The sequence below is a fragment of the Bos indicus genome, chromosome 19 (assembly GCF_029378745.1).
Source record: "Bos indicus isolate NIAB-ARS_2022 breed Sahiwal x Tharparkar chromosome 19, NIAB-ARS_B.indTharparkar_mat_pri_1.0, whole genome shotgun sequence".
NCBI classification, from domain to species: Eukaryota; Metazoa; Chordata; class Mammalia; order Artiodactyla; family Bovidae; genus Bos; species Bos indicus.
Window position 1 is genome coordinate 36,867,535 of NC_091778.1, and position 13,486 is coordinate 36,881,020.

The following is a 13,486-nucleotide window of genomic DNA, read 5'->3' on the forward strand; positions in this document are numbered from 1 at the left end:
TAGAAAAGAAAGGGCCTTTGGGGCACATATCCAACTAGCTGATCGGCAATTCTAAGACCTACACATAGACACAAACAATAAGGGGTGACTGCTTGGTGAGGGTGCGAAAGGGGGACAGTACAGGCCACAAATTCAATCACGTGTGTCCTTGTAAGGCTAAGTTTTTCACCTCCTTACTGCTTTTGTGGGTCTCTGGTTGGGTACAGATTGGAAGACTTTAGAGAACTAGTTCTTAGAGAACTTAAACTTGTAAATACCAAATTGAGGGTTTTTATGATCCTGGGAGGTAGCTGATTCCCCACTGAACCATTCTTTACTCAAATCTTGCCTTCCCTGGCCCTATTACAGGAGTTGAGGCGACAGTACTCTTCCGTCACCTGCCCCGGAGATAAGGGGCTTTGGGGTGTATTTTCTGCCCTATTTGCAGCAGTCAGAACACGAGGAAGTGATCCTTGACTCAGCCCGCCCGAGGTTTGGGTGTTGTCATTCCTCACATGTGATTTTCTACCAGCCGGCGAGAGACCTCACGTACCATCGGACTTACTCATCCCAGTGACTCCACCTCTTTCCTCCTCTACTCTCCACCCCACATTAGCCTGCCCTGCTTAGAGATTAGAGGAAAGGAGGGTGCTTGGAGCCAGGAAATACCACTCTCCCAAGTAGTCCGTGAGGAGAGAAACTAGTGTTTGGGAAAGTGCAAGATTGTGGAGTTTGTTTTACTCTTCTCCAGGATGCTCTGCACGTCCTCTGTTTAAGGCTATCCTTACTGTCTTAACCCCAAATAATTCTTTCCTTTTCAAGACCACCTTATTACTGAGGCAGACCTTGTCCCCGTTAAGGTTGCTTTCCTTTTCCCTGTTTTCCACTACTCTGAGTCCGGAATTCTCAAATTCTTAGAACTGCTTTGAGTCCCTGATCGGCCTCCTTCCCGTTCTAGCCGCGTGACCTTGAGTGAACCATTAACTTCTCCAGGCCTACTTTCCGCGTCTGTGAAACGAAGGCCAAAACGTCTACCGCACCAAGCCTGTGACGAGGCCCAAATATGAAAACCCTTTGTGCGCTGTAAAAACTAATAAAATGTTAGCTAGTCTGGACTGCTAATCACTCTTCCAGAAACCCTCTGTTTCCTTTGGGGCTCGCCCCGCAAATCGCGCCTGGGATGGGTACTTCTCACCACCCTCCTATCGCAGTCTTTCCCATTGGCTTACACGACGTCCGCGCGGCGCCCAGTATTGACGCAACGCCGCCTCCGCTGGCGCAGGGTGCTGCATTGGCCCCGCCCCCGACCGCGCCTGGCCTCCTGCGGGGTCCCGCCCTACGGGCCGACACGGGCGGATCCCGCCCCTTCAGTGACGTGTGGCGCGCGCAGCCCGGCCGCCCCGGCAGTTGGTGCAGCGGCGGTTGGGCTGAATACGCTCGCTTCACCCCTCCCCTCCTCCGGCTCGGGCCCCCACCCCGCCGGGCCCAGCCCCAGCTCCAGCCGCAGCGGCCCCGTCCCGTGCGGGCCCGTGTCGCCCCCTCAGCCGGAGACGCCCCCGGCCGGCGGGCAGCCCGCCACCATGGAGCTGGAGGACGGTGTGGTGTATCAGGAGGAGCCCGGCGGCTCCGGGGCCGTGATGTCGGAGCGGGTGTCCGGCCTGGCCGGCTCCATCTACCGCGAGTTCGAGCGGCTCATCGGGCGCTACGACGAGGAGGTGGTCAAGGAGCTGATGCCACTGGTGGTAGCCGTGCTGGAGAACCTGGACTCGGTGTTCGCGCAGGACCAAGAGCACCAGGTGGAGCTGGAGCTGCTCCGGGACGACAACGAGCAGCTCATCACCCAGTACGAGCGAGAGAAGGCGCTGCGCAAGCACGCAGAGGAGGTGAGGCCGGCCAGAGGGGAGGGTGAGGGCCGGGCCCGAGGGCCGGGGGGTCGCGGTCCGTCTCGGAGGGGAGGCGCGCCGGCCTCCTTGGGGCAGGCCTAAGTCCGAGGTTCGTCGGAATGAGCCTGGCGGCCGAGAGGCCCCAGTACCCCCGGCCAGCATTGGACGCCCAGGGAGATGGGTGAGTGTCCTGGAGAAGAGAGTGAGATGGGGGAAGCAAGGCCTGGGGAGGAAGCCACAGCCTGGCCTGAGGGCACCTGGGGTTGGCTGAGAGCGGTATTTTAGGATGTGTGCTTGCCTCTTGTAGTTAAGGGAAGTTTCCGACCACCGTGGGGTAGTCAGACGGCGTTTCAAACTTTTACCTTGGGGTGGTGGGTGGAGCGCCTTTAAACAACTGTCCTGGATATGTTACTTCCGCTGGTTCCAGTACCTTTCCTGGGGGTTGCTGCTTTGGGAAGTTAGATATCTTCCTCTTTCGGTCAGTTTCTTGATATTTTAACCCTACTGAGGAAGTTTTATTTTATGTGTTATGTGCCTTGGTTGGTACTTTGTCGACACTTAGATGTCGTATGGGAATACTCTGTAAATATGGAGAGTATACAATTTTATTTTATTGGTATACCACATCAATGCATTCTTCCTTGTCAGGTGGTAACCTTGGACAGTTCCCTTTAAAAACTATAAAAAGGACGGGGAAGTGGTAGGGGGCGGGTTAAGGAGATGTGGGTGACAGTTGGCAACTCTTTTCAGAGACTGCACTTGGCCAGCTTTTAACTTTATAATACCTCAGCTTTTAACTTGAGTTACCTCGGTGCCCCAACCTTGACTTTGAGCCTTTTGGAGCTCTGGATTGCAAGTGATGGGTCTTTAACTTCTTGAGGCGGTCAAGGATTCTAGCTTTCAGGATGTGTTGGCATTATTTCTGGGGAATTTATCTGATGCAGGTGAAGTGTCCTGTTCATGTTTGTTTCCTGAGCATCTGGCTAAATAAAGCTAAATAACTAAATATTGAAGGAATGACATACTGTCTTTCAGAAATACTTGAAAAGTTTTAACAATGTGCAGCTCATTTCCTGACACTAAATAGTACCACCATGTAAACTTATTTTACTTAACACCATTGTACGAGGTCAAATTGTTTTTGTTTTCCTTAAGTTTGACTGCATGATGCTTTTTAGTTCTGATTTTGCGATCCATTTGTCTCAAAGGGATGCTCTTGAGTTTGCCAAACAAAACTGACTTTATTTCAAAAGTATTTCCAAGTATAGAAGGAAAGGTTGGAAAAGAAAATCTAAGGATGGAATCACAATTTCCACTAGTTTACTAGCACTCTTTATGGAATGGAGCTTATGTACTACTCCTGAGATGACTTGCCATATCTTCATGCTCAGAGGGGCCCTTGCTATTTTATGGATGTACATGGGAAGACTGTGGAATTAACCGAATATACACACAGGTGAGGAACAGGCCCAGCATGACTTTATTATCGCAGATAAAAGAAATTGTTGGACTTCCCTGGTGGGTCAGTGGTTAAGAGTCTGCCTGGAAATGCAGGGGACAGAGGTTTGATCTGTGTTCTGAAAACATTCCACATGGCATGGGGCAACTAAGCCTGTGCACTTCACAACGAATGAAGCCCACACACCCTAGAGCCTGTGCTCTGCAACAAGAGAAGCCGCTGCAGTGAGAAACCTGCACGCCCCAAGGAAGAGTTGTCCCCCTCACCCAGCTCGTTGCAACTAGAGAAAGCCCACACACAGCAGCAAAGACCCAGTATAGCCATAAGTAAATAAATAATTTTAAAAAGCAAGAAATTACTCCCATCAGCCTTAAACTCCTGTCAGTCCATGTAAACATGGGCAAAATGCCAGGGTCACACATGCCAGGAAAACCATCTGCCACAGGTTGCAGAATCAGAAAATACAACTGACTAAGCTGCTAGGTTCTGGATTATATATTAATTTCTTAAGTAAATGACATGTAAAAAGTGGATATCCAATGACTTCTTTTGTAATTTATGCTTTATCAAATATGCCGGTAAATTCTGTAATAAAACATGACCTGAGACTAAGAATATTGATGGCTAGATGACCACAAATGTAAAATCATCTTGTTACCAGTTTTCATATGAGATCATAGATCAAGTTTTACCCAAGTACTCAGAAATTCAGTCTCTCCTAGGAAAATATGCAGAAATGATTCTGTTTAATTTTCTCTAAGTTTTGTGGCCTTTAAATAAGAAATTGAATCTTTATTATAATATTACTTAATTTGAATACCTTCTGTCTTTTTCTTTGCTTTAATTTGAATTTCTTTTTTTTTTTTTTTAATTTGAATTTCTTGTGAGGAGTTAACCTGCTGGTTTTGAGTCTATAAAAATAGTCTGAAGAAGGGCTGATTTTATATAGATTTATAACCACCTTCAAATGCTAGTCAAGAAATCTCATTTTATAGCTTACCACTCTTTGGGCTCCCTGCTCCAGCCATATATATGTGTAGTCAAAGCTGTGGTTTTTCCTGTAGTGATGTATGGATGTGAGAGCTGGACCATAAGGAAGGCTGAGCGCCGAAGAATTGATGCTTTCAAATTGTAGTGCTGGAGAAGACTCTTGAGAGTCCCTTGGGCAGCAAGATCAAACCAGTCAGTCCTAAAGGAAATCAACCTTGAATATTCATTGGAAGGACTGATGCTGCGGCTCTAATACTTCGGCCACCTGATTCGAGGAGCGGACTCGATAGAAAAGACCCTGATGATGGGGAAGAATTGAGGGCTTGAGGAGAAGGGGTCAATGCAGGATGCGCTGGTAGGATGGCAGCAATGACTCAATCAACTTGAATTTGAGCGAACTCCAGGAGATAATGAAGGGCTGGAAAACCTGACATTCTGCGGTCCATGGGGTTGCCAAGAATCGAGTATGACTTTAGGGACTGAACAACAACAGTATATATTTAAAATATTTATTTATGTCTGTGCCAGGTCTTAGTTGTGGCACACGAGATCGTTGACTTTACTGAGGCATGTGGGCTCTAGTTCCCTGACCAGGGACGTAACCCTGGCCCCTGCATTGGGAGCATGAAGCTTTAGCCACTGGGCCACCAGGGAAGTCCCCAACCATATAGATTTTTTTCCATTTAACCAAGTACTGTCTGATGCCTTCGCCCCCTTGGCCTAGAATACTTTTCCCTCAGAGCTTCATCCTGACTAGCTCCTCACTTTTGACTCAGCTTAAATTTTGCTTCTTCAGCTCAACATTTCCTGTCTACTCTATCCAGAGTAAACCTGTGAATCTGTGATCTGTTAAATCTGTGATCTGTTAAGTCAGTGATTAAAAAAAGAATTCACAATTTGTGTGGCACGGACCAAAAAAAAAAAAATCTAGAGAGAGATGTTATTCTTGGGAAGAAAATGTTAGTGTTTTTTATGTTTTTGTTTGTGTAAGTTCTAATTCTTTTAGAATAGACATGATTTGTTTTGAGTAATTAAAATTTCCCTGAAATAGGCAAATGAATTAAAGGAAACTTTTCTTAAGAAATTCGTTTAAAAAAAATGTTATTGAAATATAGTTGATTTGCAGTGCTGTGTTTCAGATGTTTAGCAAAGTGCTCCAGTTATACATAGGGAATTTAGTTTTAAAGTGAGAGTTTAGCATGATTGACTGGAGGGAGATTGCACATAAAAATGAAGATGTACCCTCTTCATCCTTCTTGAGTAGTAGAAGCATATATGACGACAGAATATCTTTGCTGGGAAGAAGATGTGATTTTTAGGACTACTTTTCTGTGGGTTTTTGTCTAAAATGAAGTGATTAAATGCATAGGTGAGGGATATTACTGAGAATTTTCTAATTAACTTTTTTTCCAATGAATCAGCACTTAAAGCAGTAAGAATTGATGTTTTATATGAAGACTTACGGGTTTCCCTGGTAGCCCGGCTGGTAAAAAACGCAGGAGACCCCAGTTCGATTCCTGGGTCAGGAAGATCTGGAGAAGGGATAGGCTACCCACTCCAGTATTCATGGGCTTCCCTGGTGGCTCAGACGGTCAAGAATTCACCTGCAATGCGGGAGACCTGGGTTTGATCCCTGGGTTGGGAAGATCCCCTAGAGGAGGGCATGGCAATCCACTCCAGTGTTCTTGCTTGGAGAATCCCCATGGACCGAGGAGCCTGGCAGGCTGCAGACCATGGGGTCGCAGAGTCCAACACGACTGAGCCACTAAACACAGCACAGCATATGAAGACTTGTAATCAGGTTGTTTTCTTTGGAAGTCTGTGCACATGAGAGTGAATGATGGAAGGCAGGTGTGGATATTGATGTTGTAGTTCTCATTCTTTCATAAAAATAGATTATTTTTAAAAATTAAAATTTATTTATCGAGGCTGTGCCTGGTCTTAGTTACATCATGCAGGATCTGTAATTGCGGCATGTGGGATCACACTCCCTAACGAGGGACTGAACCAAGGCCCCCTGCATTGGGAGTGCAGAGCCTCAGCCACTGGACCACCAGGGAAGTCCCCATAAAAATATTTTATTCAAAAATGCTAAGGAAATTAACTTTTTCTTTGTGAAATAATTTACAGTGAAGGTTAACTTCTTCAATAAACACTTAGAAAGGAATATTTGAAGTCTTTTCAGTTCAAGACAGGAGTGAAGAGTAATTTTGAATACTTTAGCTTTTACTTGTTGAGGACTTAGGATCTTAAAAGTAGAAATTCCATATTTGCTTCAACATTAAGTTTATTTAGTTTCTTTGGCAGAGTTGTTATTTGAATTGATATTTATAATGCGTCTTTAGTTTTAATTCTGTTACTCTGGTATCAAAGGAATTTAATTTTGGGAATCCCCTGGTGGTCCAGTGGTTAGAACTCTGAGCTTCCACTGCAGGGGCATGGGTTTGATCCCTGGTTGTGGGGGAGGGAGGGACTAAGAGCCCCCATACTGCACAGTGAGGCAAAATAATAATAATTTAAAAGTAGGTTTTATTTCACTACAGTGGAGCAGTAGTGGAATGGTGGTTTATTTATATGCACAGATGATCTGTTAGTACAGAGCAATTTGCTGGTCCATTGAACAACATTTGACATGAAGTTTTCAAGTCACTTGTGCATGTGTTTTATTTTCATCTTCTTTATTTATGTTTGGCTGTGCTGGGTGTTTGTTGTTGCATGGACTCAACTCTCATTGTGGTGAGGCGGGGCGGGGGCGCTGTTCTCTAGTTGTGGTGTGCAGGCTCCTCATTGCCTGGCTTCTTTTGTCATGGAGCACGGGCTCTAAGGCGTGTGGACTTCAGTAGATTTGGCTCCTGGGCTCTAGAGCACAGGCTCAGTAGTTGTGGCACACAGGCTTAGCTGTTCTGTGGCATGTGGGATCTTCCTGCATCAGGGATCGAACCCATATCTCCTTCATCGGCAGGGAGAATCTTTTCCATGGAGCCACCAAGGAAGGTAAGCTAAGGAATCCAAGAAATCCAGTGGTTTTTAAAACCAGTATCTTGTGGTATCGTTAGGGAACTAAAGATTTTTGGTCCAAGGATAATTGAGGTGTTGACTTCATTTCTTTCTTGATTTAGTTACAGCAAGGGTCAACAGCTTTTTGGACTGTTACATCTTAACTTTTTTAAACCTAAATTTTAGAATGCTCAAAATACACTTTAGTGCTTCATTGATCTCTGTATATGCAAATGACTTTATATATAAAACTAGTACATTTTAAAAATACATATTTTCATATTTTGAAAATACCTTTTTTCTTTTGCTGAACTATTGAAATAAGCTTCACACTGCCCCTTGTCAGAGTAGATAGGTCCTTGCCCCTGTCAATCCCTACTTCCAGGCACTTTCTGAAATGAACAATCTGTTTGTTCTTCAGGGAATGGTGCTTACTTTGATGAGAGGGTATGTATATCACCTTTTGAAATGGTAATTAGGGATAATTATTGTTTAGCTATTAAGATAGATCTTACCATTTACTTTCAGGATTTCTTAGTGGCTCAGATGGTAAAGAATCTGCCTGCAGCAAGAGACCCAGGTTTGATCCCTGGGTCAGGAAGATCCCCTGGAGAAGGGACTTGCAACCCACTCTAGTATTCTTGCCTGGAAAATTCTGTGGACATAGGAGCCTGGCAGGCTAGTCTCTGGGGTTGCAAAGAGTCAGACACAACTGAGCAATCAACAGTTTACCATTTACCTTCCAGAGATTTCTGAATTTAAGTATCTAAGTATCTATTATGTGTCCCTGGGATAGTGACATTCACATTTTACTTATTTAAAATCACAAAAGAGACTATGAAAATGGCTAAGGTACCAGGATGGATTAGTTGAGTAAAAACTACTTACTAGATTACTGTGGTATATGCCACAGGTCACTGATCCAATTCTGTGCCTGTGTTTGGTGAGTGAGTTTCTTGGATTCCTTAGCTTACCTTTAACTACACACTACATACTTAAATACTTTTGGTTCCCAGGAGAACTAGTATTAGAATAATGTAGCCAAATACATTTTCTTTTGTTCCCTTGACTAATGGTTGAGTTATTTTAAAAACACCCTTTTTTTTTTTTTGCTGTGCTCAGCACTTACAATGAATGTAGCTATTACCTAAATTTCTAGGTTGAGATAAGAAACATCAACATAGAAGCAGTTTAATAATGTATGTAATGTGTCTATCAAAAAAGCTGATATTTAAAAATATATGTGTGTGAATTCTATACATTTTAAATTTTGGCCAGTGATATTTAGTTATTAGCTTCAGTACAAGGCTGTGGACTTCACGTAAGACTTCTGGTGCCTACATACAGACTGAAAGTGAGGGGATAGGAAAAAGTATCCATGCAAATGGAAATAAAAGAAAGCTAGAGTAGCAGTACTCATATCAGACAAAATAGATTTCAAAATAAAGAATGTTACGAGACAAAGAAGGATACTATATAATGATCAAAAGATCAATCCAAGAAGATATAACAATTGTATATATGTATATGTGTGCATCCAACATAGGAATACCTCAGTATCTAAGGCAAATACTAACAGTTGTAAAAGGAAAAATCAAGAGAAACACAGTAATTTGGGGGGATTTTAATAACTCACTCTCATCAAGAAACAGATCATCCACACAGAATATCAGGAAACACAGGCCTTAAATGACACATTAGATCAGATGGACTTTACTGATCTTTAAAGAATATGCCATCCAAAAGCTGCTAAATACACTTTCTTCTCAAGTGCACACGAAACATTCTCCAGGACAGATCACATCTTGGGCCACAAATCAAGCTTTGATAACTTAAAAAAAATTGAAATTATATCAAGCATCTTATCTGACCACAATGCTATGGGATTAGAAATCAATTACAGGGGAAGAAACTAAAAAAAACACACAAACACGTGGAGGCTAAACATATGTCACTGAACAGCTAATGGATCACTAAAGAAATCAAAGAGGAAATAAAAAAAAAAAGCTAGAGACAAATGACAATGAAAACATGGTGGTCCGACACTTTTGGGATACAGCAAAAGGAGTTCTAAGAGGGACATTTATAGCAATACCATCTTTAGGAAGCAAGAAATATCTCAAATAAACAGACTAACCTTACCCCTAAAGCAGCTAGAGAAAGAGGAACAAACAAAGCCCAAAGTTAGTAGAAGGAAAAAACTTACACAAAAATCAAAGCAGGAATAAATAAAGATGAAAACAGTAGCAAAGATCAATGAAATTAAAAGCTGATTCTTTAAGAAGATAAGCAAAATTGATAAACCTCTAGCCAGACTCATCAAGAAAAAAGAGGACTCATCAATAAAACTAGAAATGAAAAAGAAGTTACAGCTGACAACACAGAAATACAAAGGATCATAGGACACTGCTGCAAACAACTATATGCCAATAAAATGGACCGCCTAGAAGGAATGGACAGATTCTTAGGTACAGCCTTCCAAGACTGGACCAAGAAGAAATAAAAAATGTCAACAGTTGATTCACAAGTACTGAAATTGAAACAGTAGTTAAAGTTCCAACAAACAAAAGTCAGAAGGCTTCACAGGTGAATTCTATCAGACATCTAGAGAAGAGTTAACACCTATCCTTCTGAAACTGTTATAAAAAAATTGTAGAGGAAGGAATACTGCCATGCTTATTTCTATGAGGCCACCATCAGCCTGATACCAAAAACAAAGATATTACAAGAAAAGATTATAGGCCAATTATACTGATGGAGAAGGGGATGACGGAGGGTGAGATGGTTGGATGGCATCACTGACTCGATGGACACGAGCTTGAGCGGGCTCTGGAAGTTGTTGATAAACAGGGAAGCCTGGTGTGCTGGAGTCCATGAGGGTCGCAAAGAGTTGGACAAAACTGAGAAACCGAACTGAACTGATACTGATAAATATAGATGCAAAAATCCTTAGCAAAATACTAGCAAACTGAATTCAACAATACATTAAAAGAGTCATTCACCATGATCAAGTGGGGTTTATCCCAGAGATGCAAGGATTCTTCAGTATCCACAAATCAATCAGTGTGATACACCACATTAACAAAGTGAAAATAAAAAGAAAGCATATGATCATTTCAGTAGATGCAGAAAAAGCTTTCGATAAAATCCAACATCCATTTATGATAAGAGCTCTCTAGAAAGTGGGAATAGAGGCCATAATAAAGGCCATATATGACAAACCCATTGCTAACATCATTCTCAGTGGTGAAAAGCTGAATTCATTGCTTCTAAGATTGGGAACAAGGCAAGAATGTCCATTGTCACCATTTTTATTCAACATAGTTTTGGAAGTCCTAGCCATAGCAATCAAAGAAGAAAAAGAAGTAAAAATAATATAAATTGGAAAAGAAGTAGTAAAATTGTTACAATTTGAAGTATACATTATACTACACACAGACCATCCTAAAGATGCTACCAGAAAAACACTAGGGCTCATCAGTGAATTTTGTAAAGTTGTAGGATTCATAATTAATATGCAAATCTCTTGCATTTCTATATATGAACATCAAAGGATCAGAAAGAAAAAGCAAGGAAGCAATCTCATTTACCATCACATCAAAAAGAATGTAATACCTGGAAATAAATCTACCTAAGGAGTCCAGAGACTTGTATTCTGGAAAGTATAAGACACTGATGAAAGTAGTTGGAGATAGCGCAAACAGATGGAAGGATATACTGTGTTTTTGGATTGGAAGAATCAATATTGTCAAAATGACTATACTTCCTAAGGTGATCTTTAGATTTAATGCAATTTATATCAAATTATCACTGACACTTTTCACAGAACTAGAACAAAAAATTCTAAAATTTATATGGAAACACAAAAGACCCCAAATAGCCAAAGCAATCCTGAGAAAGAAAAGTGAATCTGGAGAAATCAGGGTCCCAAATTCAGACTTGCCAGGTGGCATCAGTGGTAAAGAACCTGCCTGCCAATGCAGGAGACATTAGAGATGTGTGTTTGATCCCTGAGTCGGGAAGATTCCTGGAGGAGGGCATGGCAGCTCACTCTAATATTGTTGCCTGGAGAATGGCATGGACAGAGGAGCCTGGCAGCTACAGTCCATGGGGTCACAGAGAGTCGGACAAGACTGAAGTGACTCAAAACGACTTCAGACTATACTATAATGGTATAGTAATCAAGAGTATGGTACTGGCACAAAAACAAATATAGACCAGTGAAACAAGATAAAATGCCCAGAAATAAACAGACACACACCCATGGTCAGTTCAGTTCAGTCACTCAGTCGTGTCCAACCTTTGTGACCCCATGGGTGCAGCATGCCAGGCTTCCCTATCCATCACCAACTCCTGGAGCCTGCTCAAGCACATGTCCATCGAGTTGGTGATGCCATCCAACCATCTCATCCTTTGTCTTCCCCTTCTCCTCCTGCCTTCAATCTTTTCCAGCATCAGGGTCTTTTCCAATGAGTCAGTTCTTTGCATCAGGTGGCCAAAGTATTGGAGTTTCATCTTCAGCATCAATCCTTCCAATGAATATTCAGGACTGATTTCCTTTAGGATGGACTGGTTGGATCTCCTTGCAGTCCAAGGGACTCTCAAGAGTCTTCTCCAACACCACAGTTCAAAAGAATTAATTCTTTGGTGCTCAGCTTTTTTTATAGTCCAACGCTCACATCCATACATGACTACTGGAAAAACCATAGCTTTGACTAGATGGACCTTTGTTGGCAGAGTAATGTCTCTACTTTTTAATATGCTGTCTAGGTTGGTCATAGCTTTTCTTCCAAGGAGCAAGTATCTTTTAATTTCATGGCTGCAGTCACCATCTGTAGTGATTTTGGAGCTCAAAAAATAAAGTCTGTCACTTTCCATTGTTTTCCTGTTCATTTGCCATTAAGTGATGGAACTGGATGCCATGATCTTAGTTTTTTGAATGGTGAGTTCTAAGCCAACTTTTTCACTCTCCTCTTTGACTTTCATCAAGAGGTTCTTTAGCTTTTCTTTACTTTCTGCCATAAGGGTGGTGTCATCTCCTTATGTGAGGTTATCGATATTTCTCCCAGCAATCTTGATTCCAGCTTGTGCTTCATCCAGCCTGGCATTTTGCATGATGTATTCTGCATATAAGTTAAATAAGCATGGTGACAGTATACAGCCTTGACATATTCCTTTCCCTATTTGGAACCAGTCTGTTGTTCCATGTCTGGTTCTAACTGTTGCTTCTTGACCTGCATACAGATTTTTCAGGAAGCAGGTCAGGTGGTCTGGTATTCCCATCTCTTGAAGAAATTTCCACAGTTTATTGTGATCCACACAGTCAAAAGCTTTGGCGTAGTCAATAAAGCAGAAGTAGATGTTTTTCTGGAACTCTTGGTTTTTTCATGATCCAACGGATGTTGGCAATTTGAACTCTTGTTTCTCTGCCTTTTCTAAATCCAGCTTGAGCATCTGGAATTTCACGGTTCATGTACTGCTGAAGCCTGGATTGGAGAATTTTGAGCATTATTTTGCTGGTGTGTGAGATGAGTACAATTGTACGATAGTTTGAACATTCTTTGGCACTGCCTTTCTTTGGGATTGGAATGAAAACTGACCTTTTCCAGTCCTGTGGCCACTGCTGAGTTTTCCAAATTTGCTGGCACATTGAGTGCTGCACTCTCACAGCATTATCTTTTAGGATTTGAAATAGTTCAACTGGAATTCCATCACCTCCACTAATTTTGTGGAGTGATGCTTCCTAAGGTCCACTTGACTTCAGACTCCAGGATGCCTGGCTCTAGGTGAGTGACCACACAATCATGGTTATCTGAGTCATGAAGATCTTTTTTGTATAGTTCTGTGTATTCTTGCCACATCTTCTCAATATCTTCAGCTTCTATTAGGTCCATACCATTTCTGTCCTTTATTGTCCCATCTTTTCATGAAATGTTCTCTTGGTATCTCCAGTTTTCTTGAAGAGATCTTTAGTTTTTCCCATTCTGTTGTTTCCCTCTGTTTCTTTGCATTGATCACCGAAAAAGGTTTTCTTATCTCTCCTTGCTCTTCAGTTAGTGGTCACTTGGTCTATAGACAAAGGAGGCGAGGATATACAGTGGAGAAAAGACAGTCTCTTCAATAAATGGTGGGGGGAAAACTGGACAGTTACATGTAAAATAATGAGATTAGAGCATTC

The 13,486-nt window shown here is 42.2% G+C and overlaps 1 protein-coding gene across 4 annotated transcripts in view; it reads left to right on the plus strand.

The window, feature by feature from the left end:
• Positions 1-1,423: 1,423 nt before the first annotated feature.
• Positions 1,424-13,486, plus strand: part of SPAG9 (sperm associated antigen 9) — a 151,953-nt gene continuing 139,890 nt past the window's right edge. For 2 of the 4 annotated variants that reach the window (XM_070773266.1, XM_070773269.1), the window contains exon 1: positions 1,424-1,862. In XM_070773266.1, coding sequence (XP_070629367.1) covers positions 1,560-1,862 — 303 coding nt within the window. In that variant the 5' untranslated portion in view covers positions 1,424-1,559. The remainder of the gene's footprint in view (positions 1,863-13,486) is intronic. The other 2 variants (XM_070773264.1, XM_070773265.1) reach the window with 1 other exon arrangement.